Source organism: Anabrus simplex, chromosome 10 (assembly GCF_040414725.1).
Source record: "Anabrus simplex isolate iqAnaSimp1 chromosome 10, ASM4041472v1, whole genome shotgun sequence".
Classification (NCBI taxonomy): domain Eukaryota; kingdom Metazoa; phylum Arthropoda; class Insecta; order Orthoptera; family Tettigoniidae; genus Anabrus; species Anabrus simplex.
Window position 1 is genome coordinate 58974335 of NC_090274.1, and position 19626 is coordinate 58993960.

Below are 19626 nucleotides of genomic sequence, written 5' to 3' on the forward strand. Positions count from 1 at the left end.
ACATTAAAAATGATTGAGGAAAACCTCAATTAAGGAATTTGGTGCAAGTTGCAGGCAACTCCATTTTATCAGATTTTTTTTAGGAGAGACAAAAAACTGATTTAAAAATCTCTTAAGGTGTAAAGAAGATACAAATATAAATTGTTGAATTTCTTACTTTGAACAATCTGCAGTTAAAATTTTTGTTTTTATCCCAGGTAAAAGCATTTTCATACTAACACACATATAAAATGTAGTTACTCCATATAATGACTATCTTAGAGTATGTAGAAATTTAATAATAATAATAATAATAATAATAATAATAATAATAATAATAATAATAATAATAATAATAATCATCATCATCATCATAATCAAATTATTTCTTGATTTGCTCTTTCACAAATGACTGAAAATCTCATTTCACTTTAAGTTTGGACAATTAGTACTTCTTGCATCTTTGGCAGGTACAACTTTCCCAGTTACTCTTGTGCATTCTTCACGCTCAACATGTTCCATTACACTAGAGAATTTTAAATCTTTTTTAGCCACTTTGAGGAATCAGATTGTAAATATTCCTCTGAAGATTCACTTTCTGTACCACCATCACTTTGTATATTTTTTTCTCTCTGAATTCAGAAAGCATTCACTAGTAAAGTATGAAATTCATTATCATCCATATTGACAAATATTCACAATTATAAGAATTACACAAATGTCCACCTATTCAGTACTAAGCATTCGCTCACATCACTTTTGGTCACCATTGCTGTTGCTATTATTGCCTCCTGTCGAATAACACCAAGGGGTCTGCTCAAGATGTAACGTTTCCATCCGACGGACGAGTCACCATTTACAGCAGCGTATGCTCTTACTCCGTGTGAACACTGTGGAGAGATTTGGAAATTAATCTAGGCTTCTGTCATGCAATCTAGTGATTAGAAATTGTATACCACCACCTCTCGGACCCTGCCAGCCAACATTTTGATGGTGAAAATATTTTCAACCAAGAGGACTCGAACCGGCTTACCACAGTGTCAGACTTGATGCCTTGATGATCATGGCCACCAAATGGGATGATGATAATAATAATAATAATAATAATAATAATAATAATAATAATAATAATAATAATAATAATAATAATAATAATAATAATTTCCTTTTGAATACTCATTTATAAAAGGAATGGGTTAAAAACATGAGCTCCTGTGGGACTTGATTCAAAATTATTCCATTTCATGAGAAAAGATTGCACTCCTGAGAGAACAGCTGTTATTTGATAGACCATACACCAGGATTTACTTTGCTATAGTTGCAAGAAGAGAAGTATGCTGTAAAGTTATGTTTCTCTAAGCCTTGTATGCTGGTTCCAGCAATCTCCGAAGGAAGAGGCATGGCTCGGGGAGAGGTGGGAATAGCTGCACTCGATACACGATGCCCACATCTCATTCTTTGCCAGATCAGTGACAACCAGACGTACCACAACACCCTCATCAAGATCAATGTACTCAATCCTGTTGAGGTAAGTCAAGACATTAGGTTGTTGGATATAATGCTAAGATTTAATATATATATATATTTCCAATGGCAGGTCACAGTCATTCTTGGTTGTCAGAGCAGCACAGGTTTGCAGATGATGTCTATCAATCATCTCTTGTTGGTTGCAAAGCTTGTGGTATGGCTCGCGAGGAATGCCAAAGCGATGAAGATGTTTCTCTAGGCAATCAATCATATTTTACTCCCAGATAAAACTCAGAAAAGCCTCCATGGCTCAGACGGCAGCGCGTCGGCCTCTCACCGCTGGATACCGTGGTTCAAATCCCGGTGACTCCATGTAAGATTTGTGCTGGACAAAGCAGAGGCGGGACAGATTTTTCTCCGGGTACTCCGGTTTTCCCTGTCATCTTTCATTCCAGCAACACTCTCCATTATCATTTCATAGCATTTATCACTCATTAATAAATCACCTTGGGAGTGGCGACCCCATTGTAATAACAGCCTATATATGTTTCATTCATTACATCCCTGACCCGGTCAATGACTGGAAAACAGGTTGTAGGTTTTAATTTTTCATTTTTCGTGAAACTCAGAAACTACCTCTTTTCATGTTGAGTATGTTGTGGGATGTTGATTATTAGCAGAAAGATCATGTGAATTATCAATCATCATCATCATCATCTTCATCATGATCTCCTCTTCTCCAGGTGCAGTCAGATCATATTAAATGTACCACATTTTACTTCAGGTGCCACCTTCTTAAACTGTTCTTGAGCAAATCTATTCACCAGAGTCTTCTCTAGCTGAGTGTGACATTGCTTCCACATACTTGTCTGGAGTCTGAACTTGGGAGTGTGGATTGGCAATCATGAGTTCTGTAGCTCATCAAATCAAGCAATACTGATCTGCATTTAGGGCAGTTGCCCAGGTGGCAGATTTCTTATCTGTTGTTTACCTAGCCTTTTTGTTAAATGATTGCAAGGAAATTGGTTCAACATTTCCCTTGGTAAGTTATTCCAATCCCCAACTCATCTTCCTATAAACAAATATTTGCCCCAATTTGTGCTCTAGAATTCCAACTTTATATTGTGATCTTTTCTGCTTTTAAAGACACCACTCAAACTTATTTGTCTGCTAGTGTCATTCCATGCCATCTCTGCACTGACAGCTTGGAACATACCACTTAATACCAATATAGTTATAAATTTTCCTGCTAACTCATTCCTTGTTGCCAGCATTTTGCCTCAGTGCGCTAAGTTGGGCTCATAAGTTGGTAAATAGCACACCTACCAAGACACATGGCTAGTGCATACTGTGGGGCCACTGCGTAGGCTACTTGGAGCCACCGCAGTGCCAATGCACTATGAGAGACTTTGTCTCATTTCCAAAAATTGATGCCTGCCTGGCCATCAGATGATAAAGATGATGATTCCATAGCTGTAAAATGTATAATGCCTACGCAGTGGCCCCCACGACATGCACTAGCCATGCGTCTTGGTAGGTGTGCTATTTACCAACTGATGAGCCCAACTTAGCACACTGGGGTAAAACGCTGGCAACCAGGAATGAGTTAGCTGGAAAATTTATGATGTCCAATAATAGATCAACTATACTGGTATTATAAATTTACTCAATTCGGAACAAATATTTCAGGTTCCATATGGGAATCAACATCTTTATCAACATACAACTTAGTCGAGCAGCTCTTCTCCTTTCTCCCAAATCTTCCCAGCCCAAACTTTACAACATTTTTGTAACGCTACTCTTTTGTCGGAAATCACCCAGAACAAATCGAGCTGCTTTTCTTTGGGTTTTATCCAATTCTTGAATCAAGTAATCTGGGTGAGGGGTCCCATACACTGGAACCATAATCTAGTTGGGGTCTTACCAGAAACTTGTATGCTCTCTCCTTTACATCCTTACTACAACCCCTAAATATCCTCATAACCACATGCAGAGATCTGTATCCTTTATAATCCCATTTATGTGATTACTCCAATGAAGATCTCTCCTTATATTAACACTTAGGTACTTACAATAATCCCCATAAGGAATTTGCACCCTATCAACACAGTAATTAAAACTGGGAGGACTGGCCAGTTAAATCTGCTATGGTAATGGAGTAAACCATACAGCCAGTGTCTCCACGCCGAGTGTTGGGCAGCAGTAAATGGCCTGACCCATTATAAGGACCAACGGCTATGGGCAGAGAAGTCCTTATAGAAGGGAAATGGGCCCTCAGTGGAGGAAATGCCACTGAAACCCCACTGTACTCCAGAGGAGTGGCTACAAAAGGCTCTGTTCTCAATGTTAGGAGCGTCCTACAAGTTTCGGCTGGCAGTAGCTCTAAAATGCCTTTGGTAGTGGCGAACCTATGATAATAAAAGCCTATATGATGACAAGTGTACTGAAGCCTCGGAAAACGCTAGGGTTTTCCCCACAAGGGATGTGCAAAGGTCAGATTGAGACTTGAAATTGGTGGAACAGATATAATTGAAGGGTATGCTTAGCAAACAGGAAATACAGATACGGATCTATTGGAATACTTTGAATATCTGGAAGGCCATGTACAGAACAAACAAGTTGTAATCATAGGATACATGAATGTCCAAGTACATACATACATACATTATCATCATAGACTGTTATGCCTTTCAGCGTTCAGTCTGCAAGCCTCTGAGAATTTACTAAACATCGCCACAATCCTCGATTTGCAACTGGTGTTGTGGCCTCATTTAGTTCTATACCTCTTATCTTTAAATCGTTAGAAACAGAGTCTAACCATCGTCGTCTTGGTCTCCCTCTACTTCTCTTACCCTCCATAACAGAGTCCATTATTCTCCTAGGTAACCTATCCTCCTCCATTCGCCTCACATGACCCCACCACCGAAGCCGGTTTATGCGTACAGCTTCATCCATCGAGTTCATTCCTAAATTAGCCTTTATCTCCTCATTCCGAGTTCCTCCTGCCATTGTTCCCACCTGTTTGTACCAGCAATCATTCTTGCTACTTTCATGTCTGTTACTTCTAACTTATGAATAAGATATCCTGAGTCCACCCAGCTTTCGCTCCCATAAAGCAAAGTTGGTCTGAAAACAGACCGATGTAAAGATAGTTTCGTCTGGGAGCTGACTTCCTTCTTACAGAATACTGCTGATCGCAACTGCGAGCTCACTGCATTAGCTTTACTACACCTTGATTCAATCTCACTTACTATATTACCATCCTGGGAAAACACACAACCTAAATACTTGAAATTATCGACCTGTTCTAGCTTTGTATCACCAATTGACATTCAATTCTGTTGAATTTCTTACCTACTGACATCAATTTATTCTTCGAGAGGCTAATTTTCATACCATACTCATTGCACCTATTTTCAAGTTCCAAGATGTTAGACTGCAGCCTTTCGGCACAGTCTGCCATTAAGACCAAGTCGTCAGCATAGGCCAGGCTGCTTACTACATTTCCACCTAACTGAATCCCTCCCTGCCATTTTATACCTTTCAGCATATGATCCATGTAAACTACAAACAGCAAAGGTGAAAGATTACAGCCTTGTCTAACTCCTGTAAGTACCCTGAACCAAGAACTCATTCTGCCATCAATTCTTACTGAAGCCCAATTGTCAACATAAATGTCTTTGATTGATTTTAATAATCTACCTTTAATTCCATAGTCCCCCAGTATAGCGAACATCTTTTCCCTCGGTACCCTGTCATATGCTTTCTCTAGATCTACGAAACATAAACACAACTGCCTATTCCTCTCGTAGCATTTTTCAATTACCTGGCGCATACTGAAAATCTGATCCTGACAGCCTCTCTATGGTCTGAAACCACACTGGTTTTCATCCAACTTCCTCTCAACGACTGATCGCACCCTCCCTTCCACGATGCCTGTGAATACTTTGCCTGGTATACTAATCAATGAGATACCTCGATAGTTGTTGCAATCCTTCCTGTTCCCTTGCTTATAGATAGGTGCAATTACTGCTTTTGTCCAATCTGAAGGTACCTTACCAACACTCCACGCTAATTTGACTACTCTATGAAGCCATTTCATCCCTGCCTTCCCACTATACTTCACCATTTCAGGTCTAATTTCATCTATTCCTGCTGCCTTATGACAATGGAGTTTATTTACCATCCTTTCCACTTCCTCAAGCATAATTTCACCAACATCATTTTCCTCCTCCCCAAGAGCTTGACTGTTTGCAACACCACCATGATGATTTCCTTTTACATTGAGAAGATGTTCAAAATATTCCCTCCACCTCTCCAGTGATTCCCTGGGATCTGTTATGAGTTCACCTGAATTACTCAAAACACTGTTCATTTCCTTTTTCCCTCCCTTCCTAAGATTCTTTATTACTGTCCAGAAAGGTTTCCCTGCTGCTTGACCTAGCCTTTCCAGGTTATTACCAAAATCTTCCCATGACTTCTTTTTGGATTCAACAACTATTTGTTTCGCTCTGTTTCTTTCATCTACGTACCAATCCCTGTCTGCCTCGGCCCTTGTTTGGAGCCATTTCTGATAAGCCTTCTTTTTACGTTTACAGGCTGCTCTCACTTCATCATTCCACCAAGATGTTCGCCTTTTCCCATCTTTACACACAGTTGTTCCTAGGCATTCCATTGCTGTTTCTACTACAGCATCCCTGTATGCCACCCATTCACTTTCTATATCCTGAACCTGCTTACTGTCTACTGTTCGAAACTTCTCACTAATCATATCCATGTACTTCTGTCTAATTTCCTCGTCCTGGAGATTTTCTACCCTTATTCGTTTGCAGACAGATTTCACTTTCTCTACCCTAGCCCTAGAGATACTTAGTTCACTACAGATCAGATAATGGTCTGTATCATCGAAAAATCCCCGAAAAACTCATACATTCCTAAAAGATTTCCTGAATTCAAAGTCTGTTAAAATATAGTCTATTATGGAATCTGGTACCCCTAGCCTCCCATGTGTAGCGGTGAATAGCCTTATGCTTGAAGAATGTATTCGTAACAGCTAAACCCATACTAGCACAGAAGTCCAGCAAACGCTTCCCATTCCCATTAGCTTCCATATCTTCCCCACATTTACCAATCACCCTTTCGTATCCTTGAGTTCTATTCCCAACTCTCGCATTGAAATCGCCCATTAGCACTATTCTATCCTTGCTGTTGACCCTGACCACGATGTCACTCAATGCTTCATAAAACTTGTCAACTTCATCCTCATCTGCACCCTCACATGGTGAATACACGGACACAATTCTTGTCCTAATTCCTCCCACAGACAAATCTACCCACATCATTCGCTCACTTACGTGCCTAACAGAAACTATGTTGCGTGCAATGGTATTCCTGATAAAGAGCCCTACCCCAGACTCTGCCCTTCCCTTTCTAACACCCGTCAAGTACACTTTATAATCTCCTATCTCTTCCTCATTATCTCCCCTTACCCGAATATCACTTACTCCTAGCACATCCAGATGCATCCTCTTTGCTGACTCAGCAAGTTCTACCTTCTTTCTTCCATAAGCCCCATTAATATTGATAGCTCCCCATCGAATTCCATTTCGTTCGCCAAGTTGTTTCCAAGGAGTCCCTCGCCTGTCAAATGGGAGTGGGACTCCATTACTCCCATAGGTCCGAGGCTTGCTTAAAGTGTTCTGAGCTCGGTAAATTCATGAAGCAGGATGCTGCCCTACTTGCACATAGTCCAAGTGAGGATCTCTCCTCTAACGGGTTATGGACCACCGGTGAATTGTGTAGTCCTAGCCGCCTGAGCACAAGGAGGGCCACGACTCAGAATATGTCCAAGATGCCCACTCCCATTCCATAGCAACTGGTATCCCGACTCTCAGGACCACTTACTAGGCCACTCAGCCGTTGCCCATGGTTCACGAACTAGGACGTGACTACAGTAACCCACAAACATGAATGTCCAAGTAGGTCAGGAAAAAAAAGGAGATGAATAGATTATAGGACTATTTGGATATGGGAAGAGAAACAAGGCTGTAGATATTTTGGTAGACTTTTGTAGAAGAAATGAGCTGATCATTGGTAACACATGGTTTCAAAAGAAAAACAGTCAAAAGATAAGATATAGCTGGGATAACAAAATAAAAAATCTGATAGATTACATTTTGGTCAAGAAATGTAACAAGAAAATGTTGGTAGATGTAACAGCCCTCCCAAGTGAATCTTTTGAAGGAGATCACAAAGTTGTGATAGCTAAGTTAAAGATGGGAAAGATTCAAAAGATGACTGAGATTAGGCTTAGACAGAGAAAGCTAAGGGTATGAAAATTGCAGGAGAAGAAAGTGAATAGTTCCAGACACACATTAAAACAAGTATACCTAAGGGCGACTTCGGAAGGGTCGAAGAAGAATGGGTGTACTTTATAACAGTCATGGTGGAGTCTGCAGAAAAGACCTGTGGAAGAGTATCAGGAAGGAAGAAAGATCAAGAAATGCCCTGGTGGAATGACAGGGTAAAATATATAGTTAAATGAAGAAACAAGCTTGGAAAAAAAGGCTGAGAAAAAGAACAACAGAATGCAAAACAGAATACGGGCACTGCAAGATGGAGTGCTCCAAGGTGGTTCAAGAAGAGAAAAAGAAATGCTGGCAAAAATTCACTGAATCTCTGCAAGAAGATACAACTGGAAGCAAAAAGATCTTATTCCAGTGGATAAAAACGAAGAAAAACCCAAGTGAAGGTGCTAAGTTCATTAAAAATGAACAGGAGGAAGTGACGACAGAGAAGCAGAATATATTGCAGAGGTGGGGAAAATACTTTAAACAGCTTTACAATGTGTAAAATACCTTGAAACAAGGAGAAATTGAAGAACCAGATTTAGTGCAGATGGAAAGGAAAACGAGGTGTCCATGGCAGAGATTGAGTGGGCCACTAAAAGGATGAAACGAGGCAAGGCAGCTGGAATTGACGAGGTCACCATAGAAATGATAAAAGCAGCAGGACCATTTGGCCTATAGTGGTTGTATAGACTCTTCAGAGTGATGAAATGAAAATCCACATCCTGTTTCCAGTCATTCGACCGGCTCAGGAATGGAATGAATGAAGCCCCCATCTAGCAGTGAGGATAGGAAATGTGCTGGCTGCCGAAGCCTGTCGCACTCCTCTGGGGCGATGATAAATGACTGACAGATGAAATATGAATGGAGAGCATTGCTAGAATGAAAGATGACAGGGAAACCGGAGTACCCGGAGAAAAATCTGTCCTGTCTCCGCTTTGTCCAACACGAATCTCACATGGAATGACCGGGATTTGAACCATGGTATCCTATAAGAACAAATTACTTTCAATACAATATATCAAGTAAATGATATTACGTAAGACTTGGGACTAGTTTCGGCCACTTAGTGGCCATCTTCAGCCAAATAAAAATTAAACAGATTACGTGATAACTAAAACATCTGTATAACAGACAATGTTGCAGGAACAATTATAACATTAAACTACATATAATAACAAAATTATAACCACGGTATTCAGTGGTGAGAGGCCAGCGCGCTGCCGCCTGAGCCACGGAGGCTCATCTTCAAAGTGATATGGAGAGTAAAGAGTGGACGAAAGCGTCAATATACCAATTTTCAAGAAAGGAGACAGGAAGCAATGTGAAAATTACAGAGAAGTGACACTGATACCTTATACAGCTAAGATCCTTGAAAGAATCTTGGATAAACGAATAAGAGACAGAGTAGAGGGAAAATTGGCAGAACACCAGTATGGATTCAGAAGGGGCAGGTCTACATTTGACCCAATATTTACATTGCATCAGATGATGGAAAGGACATGGTAGTAATGTTTCTAGATACTGAAAAGGCATATGGCAGTATACCAAGGAATTTGGTATGGAAAACATTGACAGAGGACAGAGTCACAGATTGGGAATGAAACAACGTAGATGGTAATAGCACTGTATCAAAATTGCAAAAGCTGTGTTAGAACCAAAGTGGATCAAACTTAATGGTTCAGAGTTGAGACAGGCTTAAGACAGGGAAGTGTATTGTCTCCCTTACTCTTCATTAGCATCATGGATAGAATTCTGCATAATGTCAAGGAGAAGATGATGGACGAGCAAGTAAAGTTCTATGCTCTGCTGATGACATTGTAGTTTGGGAGGATAATGAAGAGGAAGTACAGACACAAGTTGATTAAAGAAATGAGGAGATAAGAAATTTTGAAATGAAGATTAGTACTGCGAAAAGCAAGACTTTGATCATGACGAGAGGTAACAGAAAATCCAGGGGGGTGATAAAAATAGGAAATGAACCTTCTGAAGTAGTGAAAATTTTCAAATATTTGGGTAGCATGATGTTACAAGATTGAAATTTGGATGGAGAAATTGATTTAAGAATACAGCAGTCTGCAAGTTTCTAACAGTGTGTGAGAGACATTGTATGGAACAAAGATGTGCCAATGAAGCGCAAGAAGGTTTTATACTCGTCCTATTATAAACCTATACTGACCTATGCTTCAGCAGCCTGGACATTGACTAAGTGGAACCAAAGTAGGATACAAGCAGCTGAAATAAGGTTCTTGAGGAGCATACAAGGCGAGATAAAATACGAAATGAGGAAATAAGGAGAAGTGTGGGAGTGTGTAAACTTCAAGAAGAGATTGGTGTAGTAAAGCTAAAAAGGTTTGAACACATGATAAGAATGCCAGGAGAGAGATACCAAAGAGAACATTCATGGATACAGAGATTGCAAAGAGGCCTAGGGGATGGCCTAGAATGAGATGGAGGAGTCCTGTTGTGGACTGTATTGCAAATAGAGGAGTCAATAGTGATAAAGTACTAAAAGAGGAGGAGGAGAAGAAGAAGAAGAAGAAGAAGAAGAAGAAGAAGAAGAAGAAGAAGAAGAAGAAGTAGTTTTCCTATTTGTGAAATTCACAACCTGACTTTCAACCCCATTTATTATCAGTCCATTTCCTACTGTCCATCTCCCAACATTATTAAGGTCATTTTGCAGTTGCTCACAATCTTGGAACTTATTTAGTACTCTGTACAGAATAACATCATCTGCGAACAGCCTTATCTCTGATTCCATTTCTTTACTCATATCATTTATATATATATAAGAAAACATAAAGGTCCAATAATACTGCCTTGAGGAATTCCACTCTAAATGATTATGGTATCAGATAAAGCTTCGTCTACTCTAATTCTCTGAGTTGTATTTTCTAGAAATACAGCCACTCATTCAGTCACTCTTTTGTCTAGTCCAGTTGCACTCATTTTTGCGAGTAGTCTCCCATGATCCACCCTATCATCAGATGCCTTGGACAGGTCAATCGCGATAGAGTCCATGTGACCTCCTGAATCCAAAGTATCTGGTATGTCTTGTTGAAATCCTACAAGTTAAGTGTGATGTTCCTTCCACTCATTTATATTAGTCTTATTTATATTAGTCTTCTCACTTTTATCTTTCATATCTGATTTCCTTTGGTTAATTCTTGTTCTCTTCTGACCCTGAAAGTGTTAGGTTTGATAGGCCTGTGCTGACTTACAACAAAACAAACCTATAAATCGTAGAAAGTATCCCACAACCGTATGGCATTGGACAGTTGATGAAACTTAATTTTTTGCTATTATTTTACATCGCACCAACACAGAGAGGTTTTATGGCGATGATGAGATAGGAAAGACCTAGGAATGTTAATGAAACGGCCGTAGCCTTAATTAAGGTACAGCATTTGCCTGGTGTGAAAATGGGAAACCACAGAAAACAATTTTCAGGGCTGCCGACAGTGGGGTTTGAACCCACTATCTCCCGGATGCAAGCTCACAGCTGCGCAACCCTTGCGCCCGGTACTTAAAGAAAAAAAAAAAAAAAAGAATGGTGTGGATATAGTCTTGGATAAGAAGTACAAGATGAAAATTAATCCCAAACTAAAGTAAACTGAATACATTTGAATGAAGTCAGGTGATACAGGAAGTACTAGATTACTACATAAATCTTAAAGGAAGTAGATATTGTTACGTGGGTAGTAGAATGACTAAGGATTGCACATGAAAGAAGGACATAAAATGCAGACTAGTGCAAGGAAGAACTTTCAGCATTGATATAGAGCTGTGTTATTGTTTGGGTCATCAGTAGGGCCCGGATTTTTATGCACTAAAAAACCTGAAAATATGCATGCAAATATGCACTAAAAAGTTACAATATATGCACGGAAAATAAGGAAATATGCTCTTAAAAACATGCAATTTTATTCACTTACCTATTTACAGGTATCATTTATTGCAAAAAGAAGCATCACAATAGGTAACTAGTAGTCTTTCAATGTTTTCTGGAGACAAACTATGTCTGTTGTCCGTCAAAATGAGTCTATAGGCTGAAAATGATCGTTCTACATCAACTGACGTAATTGGACAGTACTTATACATGGGCACCAACGTTTCGGAGCATACATCTGGCAAGGATACCCTAGTTCCACTCAAGTATTGACTAATTAACTTAATCTTCTTCAGTCCTGGGTTCGAATTCAACACATTTTCTAACTTGCATTTAATCTTCTCTCCAATTTCGCCTGGAGCGTAATTCAACGAAGATGCAGCTTTTTCAACGAGATCAAGTGATTCATGGAGGGGAGTACCAGAAGATTCTAAGCTCTCAATGGCTTTTGGAAGTTTAGAAAAATGTGCATGAATGAAATTCACATCTTGATAAACAGTAGCGGTTTCAAACACACCTTTTGCATCACGGACACACGCAATATATTCATCTTCAAGTTTTGTAACCACTTCTTTCACTCCATTAAAATGTTCCTGATAAAATGATACTGCAGATAACCATGTCTCCCACCTAGTCAGGACAGGTTCAGGTGGCAAAGGAACTTCAGGTAGACAATCTTTGTAGAGCTGGACACGAGCTGGTGCTTTCAGAAACAGTTTCTTCCCACATCCAATTAAATTGTTAACAGCTGGAACCTGAAGATGTACAATATTATAGGGAAGGATCCACCTTTCAATACTCCGTAGTAAGTTGAACTAAAATGTAGTTACAACCTGTTTATTGGGACCGGTTTCAACACATTTCAAGTGTCATCATCAGCCAATTAGCGAAGATCTTAAAACAACTAGAGTATTGAAAGGTGGATCCTTCCCTATAATATTGTACATCTTCTTATTTCTCTATTCAATATGGAACAATCATGAAGTTTTTAACTTTAAAAGCTGGAAACTGCGCGTATTTCTTCTGCAATGCGGTGTAATCCATGTGCTAAACAGGTTACGTGTATGAGTTTTGGATAGAATACTTGGAGGGCCTTTGCTGCTTTCAACATATACGAAGCTGCATCTGTGAGAAGTACAAGCACTTTACAACAATTAGTCTCAATTTCAGATGGCCACAATAGTCGCAGAGAATCATTTACAAATCTTGCTATTGTGCTATGGTTGGTTTTCTCTAGTACTTTACAAGCAAGAAGATGTGGCGTACCGGGTTCGTCTGGATGTAATTTACCAACCACGAAATTTGCTATGTAACGGCCACACGAATCCGTTGTCTCATCCACCGATATCCAGACACAGTTCCTTCCGATATCAGAACGCATCAATTCCAGGGTAGATTCATATAGCGGAGGTAGGTAATTTTTCCTAAGAGTTGATTCATCTGATATTTTTTGATTTACGCAATATTTCTCAAGAAATGATCGCAGAACTGGATTGTTTAATTTATTCCATGGAATGTTGCTGCATACGAAAGCCCTACAAAGATCATTTGAAAATGTATTAAGACTACAGGACTTGGGCTTTACCTGTGTAAGAAGTAGTTGTTGTGGTGTGCTGTTCTTCTCCTCCTTTGCTTTAATATGTACAGTTGTTTTTGAATGCTGTTCAAGCTGAAATTTCTTTTCACATTTCACTTCCTTTGAGCAAACTTGATAGTACACGATGACACCATCTGTTGAATAATCCCTATTACCCGACACCCACTGATTTAGTAAATCTCTTCTGCTGCTCTTTTCCTTAGGCATTTTTTAAAAACTAACACTTTTAGAAATGAGATGCAGGGCATTAAAATGGAACGTACCTAGTAAACTGAAGATACTTCTGTCCTGACCAAGTGCCCAGCCCCCTGAGATTATTATCTGCTGTGTTAGAGAAAGGAATTCAGGGAAGTCCAACCTGCCTACCCACACCTAAGCTATCTGTTGCCATTGTCAGTTGTGAAAGTAAAGTGCCGTTACACAGACAGTCGAAAATACCAACTAGCGAGGGATGCACATAAAATAGGCAACTAGCTAGGGATGTACAAAACAGATTTATTTTAGTAGTTCTTGTAATTATCCTTAAATTCAGACATTATATACCAGAATATGCTGTTACGTCTAGAATATGCACTAACCCTCAAAATATGTCAAAATATGCAATTGCATATGCGCATATGCATTTTTTTAAAATCCGGGCCCTAGTCATCAGTCCATAGACTGGTTTGATCCAGCTCTTCATGGTACACTGTTCTATGGTAATCTTTTCATTTCTACACTACTACTACTACCACATCTACTCTACTCAAATCCGTTAGGCATATTCATCCCTTGGTCTATCCCTACCGTTCTCACCACCTTTACTTCCCTCAGAAACTAACTGAACAAGTCCTGTTGCCAAATCGTTCTCCTCTCACCAATTCAATTCGGTATCTCTTTATTCATGATTCAATTTACCCATCTTATCTTCAGCATTCTTCTGTAACACCATATTTTAAAAGCTTCCATTATTTTTCTTTCTGAACTAGTTATGTTTTTGAAGAGTTTTGTCTGTAGTGTGGCATTGTATGGAAGTGAAAAAAGGACAATAACTAGTTAAGACCAAGTGAAAGAAGTGTTATCCTTCTGCAATTTTAACATCATATTTTCCTATCCTCTTTCTTCAATGAAGGAGCAACTCGTTGCTCTTTGCCTTCCTGATAACTCTCTGTACTTCTCCATGTCCATAGTGCCATTCATCAGGTTGATTGATATTGTTTCTTTGTAGTTATCAATTTGATCTTTGTTGAGGAATTTATCAATATAGGATTGGAACTCTCCTGATATGTTATCTTTATCATTACCTCATGTTTATTTCCACATTCTGTATTTTTATTCTTTTACCTCTTATTTATTTTAAGAATTGGAAAGGAGAGGAGGTATCCAATCATCTTGATTTTTCTCTCTCTCTCTCTCTCTCTCGCTCTCTTTATATATATATATATGTCTTATTTCTTTTGATTCTGTTAGCAGTTTCTTTTGTTATAGTCATTTGTTACTGTGTCAACCAGAATTGTTTTGATTTCTCCTTTTCTGGCTTTATCATCCTTTTAACCTAGTTTCTTTATTATCTTTGATTTTAGCTTTTCCTCACACATCTAGACATATCCCAACTTCCTTGCTTTTTTTAATGTTAACTTGACTTGTTTCCCATCTTTTCTGACTTACCTGATGATGTCGTTCCAGAAAAATATTTCTCTAGCTTTCCTTATGCTACTTTACTGTTTCTTGTTCAACTGTAATCACAGTTGTTATTCCTATTACTAACTTTTGAATAATAATAATCTTCATCAGATTTCTTCGCTCCAGCAAGCTGGGTGCAGTTGTGTAAAAACCTCTTCCAGTTTGTCTTGTCCATCCATTTTTGTTTTTTATAGACAAGAATGGAGGAACTTCATTTCTGTTCCCTGAAGACGACTCTTCATTGATCCAGTAAATGCTGCCGCTTTCAAACCATATTTTAACAATAATAATTTAAATACTCTGGTGGAAAATTCAGGAAAATGGAATCAGAACAAGAACAGAACAATAAAATTAGATGCCTTAAAACAGAAACAACATTTCGACTCACCCAATATATCTACTACAGAAATGCATTTCTAAACAAAACAAAATCCAAGATATTACAAGTGATGAGTCTTGATGAGGAAGGAGTCCATATATTTAAAGACGACAGTATGTCCTTTTCTATCTTCACATTTGTTTTTGTTTCAGATCATTGTACCACATACATTCTGTGAAGGACAGCATCAGAACAAACTGTTTACCACAATTAAAGATACATTCCCTGGTGTGACGCTAACAACAGTCCAGCGGAGACACTTCAGTGATGTCCACGGGCTGCAGCAGATCAAACATTTCTGTGCTCCAGAATATGCATCAGTTGAGATGCTGGTCATGCACAAGTAAGTCATCATCTCAAACTAACTGACCATAAATTATATTCTTTACATTTATCTTTGAAATTATATGAGATGTGTCTACAATGCAGGATAACAAAGACTAAAGATTCAGTAATAATTCTTGCACCATCAGATAGCTTATTTCTTCCAGATTATTATAGTGTCACGGGATGTCTGTCATTTTGTTTGTAGAACTTGTCAGGGTCTGGGAGTCATATCAGAGTTTTCCGGGCTTGTAGGCTGTGGTCCAAGAGCATGTGATGGTTCCGACATTTCACCGAAGACTGCGTTCGATATTATTTTAAAATAATGTACATTTTTCAATACGGACCACCATGAAGCTCATTACATGTAATTGTCAATAATTCCGACTGACTTTGATAGCAGCGAAGCTCTCAATGTAGTGGTGTTGTAATTCCACCTCATTATATAATGCAGGCTACGGTACGCTGCTCGCCTATTGGTCCACCATGCTGGGGGTAGGGGGTGGGGGGCGCGGTCACTGATTGGCTGTTCTTTGGCCAATGGTTGAAGCATTAAGGAGCCCGATGTACATCGACCTGCCTTGGCGGAGACAGGTAACTGATACCGTTGCTTTTTCTGTTCTGCCTCGGCCATCGTGTCCTTCAGGATGTAAGGCTTTCAGGACTGGAAGCCTGGCTTTATTTACCCGTTCATATTCCTCCTTATGGTTGAAGCTGTTGATGTGCTTCAGGATTTCAATGACTTCCCTCTGTAATACCAATATAGTTGGTCCGTTATTGGACATTATAAATTTTCCAGCTAACTCATTCCTGGTTGCCAGCGTTTCACCCCAATGTGCTCAGTTGGGCTCATCAGTTGAAAAATAGCACTCCTACCAAGACACATGGCTAGTGCATACTGTGGAGGCCACTGTGTAGGATACTTGGAGCCACCGGCAGTGCCAGTGCACTATGAGAGCTGTGCAGCATAAGACACAGTAATTGACAGTACTTTGGTGTCGCTGTACTGTATGTCATGATCTGCTAGCAGCGAGTGTTCAGTGACTGATGATCTACCTGCTGCACGGGATCTTGTAGACAGCTGCTGGAGAGAGAGGGTGGCACTTGTCTTTGGTAGACCTAACTAATTCCATGCCTACAAGCCCAGAAAACTAGGATATGATTTGTAGCGCTGGCTGTGAAAGCCTCAATTACTATAAGGGTCTGGGAGTTTTATAAATCTCATATTTGCTGTTCCGTATTGACAAATGACCTCGAAAGGAAATGATTCTGGTTCCACCTTATTCAATACCAATCACATTCTTAGAAAATCTTTAAGTTTTTATTAGTATTATTATTACTGTTATGAATAAAACAGCATCTCTTTTATTATTCTAATTTATTTCAGGATGACCCATTAAATGCACTCACACACAGTTATACACACCCAATTCTCTTCAGCCATGAATGACCACCCTGACTAATTGCTTGCTGTTTACAAGTCTCTGCTCCATTCACACAGCAGGTGGTCTGGCTCATTGGTATTACCTTGGGACGGTTTTAATCCTATTCAGAGGCTCGCTTTTACCTTCACTTTTCCGAGTCCAGTCACCCCGCACCACAGTCGTGTGCAGTCAGCTAGGTTTGAACACAGGGCTACAGGCCATACAATGCACGATAGATGTTTGTTGTTTGACTTCAGTAATTTACATAGTTGCATACAGTGAACAACAGTTAAATAGTGCTAAACGGCAGAACAGAACTTCTCAAAAAACGACTATTAACACTGTTCCAATTACACTCATGAAAGCTACTCCAGTCGTTGACTCCACGACTGTCTCAGTCTACAGAAGTACACACAAACACACAGTACTCTCAGGTAGTACAGTCTTCCATTCCATACGCTGTCTTCAGTCCAGCTTCTTTTTGGACAATCCGACACAATAACACTCATCATTCAGACCTCACTGTGACAGTAGCGATTGCCGACACTTCTGTCACCCTCAACCCAGCCACCGAACACCAACACACTGAGTCTCACACTGGACTCTACCATGGAGTCCAACACTAACTGTTCGTGGCTAGCCTCCCTTTTTGTAGCTTGGGTGACGTGTATCGGAATATTAGCAACATGGCTACAGACAGAACATTCTCATTGCATTTCCCAGAAACTCACAGGTAAGCCAGCTGATGAAAACAATATACGGAAATGTTGGATGGGAGATCCTGGTCGTCTGACTCACAAGCCCCTTCCAGAAAGTACTGGAAGGGGCTACCACAAGGCTGGCACATATCATCATCATCATAATAATAATAATCATCATCATCATCATCATCATCATCATCATCATCATACCATTTTTCCCACAATTTATAGGGTCGTGGGTGCGAACTGTGTCGCAAATGTGGATTTGGCCCTGTTTTACGGCCAGATGCCCTTCCTGGCATCAACCCTACGTGGAGGGATGTACTAACAATCGCAGGCGATTAAAGTCCCCGACCTGGCTGAGTATCGAACCCGGGATCCTCTGAACTGAAGGCCACAATGCTGACCATTCAGCCAAGGAGTCAGATATTATTATTATTATTATTATTATTATTATTATTATTATTATTATTATTATTATTATTATTATTATTATTATTATTATTATTAACATTTATAAATCGAACATTTTTTGCTACATGTTTTGTCCTTGTTATAGGACTTCTTTAGCCATTACACTTGAAAACATATCGATGCACGATTAAGGAAAGTTTGTAAAAAAAACCTCGGACATTGCACAATACAAAACTATTTCATGCTATTTGTTCATAAAATTTGAATATTCATTTAAAAAATTGTCTACATAAAATAGTCTTCTTAGAAGAAACTGTCACCAGATAAAATAACTGACTAGATGAGTGAGGAACTTTACAGTGTACATTAGTTATAGTGTCCACTAAAACTGTTGTGATTCATTGGAATGGACATTATTTCACTCTGCTCATTTATTAAAGGCTCACCAGAAAAATCTTCAAAAATGTTACTTCCAAAGTTAAAATGTGGGGAACTTACTGACAACATGGAACAATGTAAATATTAAGTAAATAAAAATGTATAGTGTTCGTAAAAGAAATCTAAAAAGAAAAGTAAAACAAAGAAACAATATGAGACTAAGCTCATTAACTCTTCAGGGTTTTCCAGTCATGAAATTACCAGCATTTCGCCCCAGTGTAGCAGTGGACTCATCAGTTGGAATGCTACACCTTTCCAAGATGCTGGCGCTAGTGCACCGTTGAGATACCACTGCAAGCCTCCTATGTAAGACAATACACTGATGGTGCACTAGGGGAAGCATGTGCCTCCACTTATATAAATGCCTGCCTTTGGCCTATATCAAAAAATACGGTCCCTAGAAGGAACCAGAAGGAAACCATCACCGTCACTGTATTAGTAAAATAGACACTATATTTTTTTGGTGTAGATTTGTTGATGACATTTTCGTCATCATCAACAATAGGTCCACAAATGAAACCAATATATTAGATAAACTCAACACAATAGACCCCCATATAAAATTTACCGCAGAAACCGAAAACAATCGCACTCTGAACTACTTGGACATAACGATAACCAGACATGAAGACCACCTTTCTTACAAAATATTTAGAAAACCCACGCACACCTCAAATACAATCAAAATAGATTCCGTTCACCCCAACACACACAAAAGAGCAGCTTACTACAGCATGATACACAGAGCATTTAATATACCGTTAACAAAAGAAAATTTTAACAAAGAATTACAACTAATTCATGACATAGCTAAAAACAATGGATACAAGAAAGAAATGGTCAATAAAATCATTCACAAAATAAAATCCCAACCCAAAACCAAATTAACAAAAGCAGACAAATCCAACAAAGGTTACGCACTATTCACCTTCAATAATGTACACATATACCCCATAACTAACGTTTTTAAATAACATAACTTAAGAATAGCATTTAAAACTACAC

General features: G+C 39.1%; 1 protein-coding gene across 1 annotated transcript in view; it reads left to right on the forward strand.

The window, feature by feature from the left end:
• Positions 1 to 19626, forward strand: part of LOC137502334 (mutS protein homolog 4-like) — a 100153-nt gene that overhangs the window by 7139 nt on the left and 73388 nt on the right. The window contains exons 4-5 of the mRNA XM_068229332.1: positions 1359 to 1507; positions 15473 to 15663. Coding sequence (XP_068085433.1) covers positions 1359 to 1507; positions 15473 to 15663 — 340 coding nt within the window. The remainder of the gene's footprint in view (positions 1 to 1358; positions 1508 to 15472; positions 15664 to 19626) is intronic.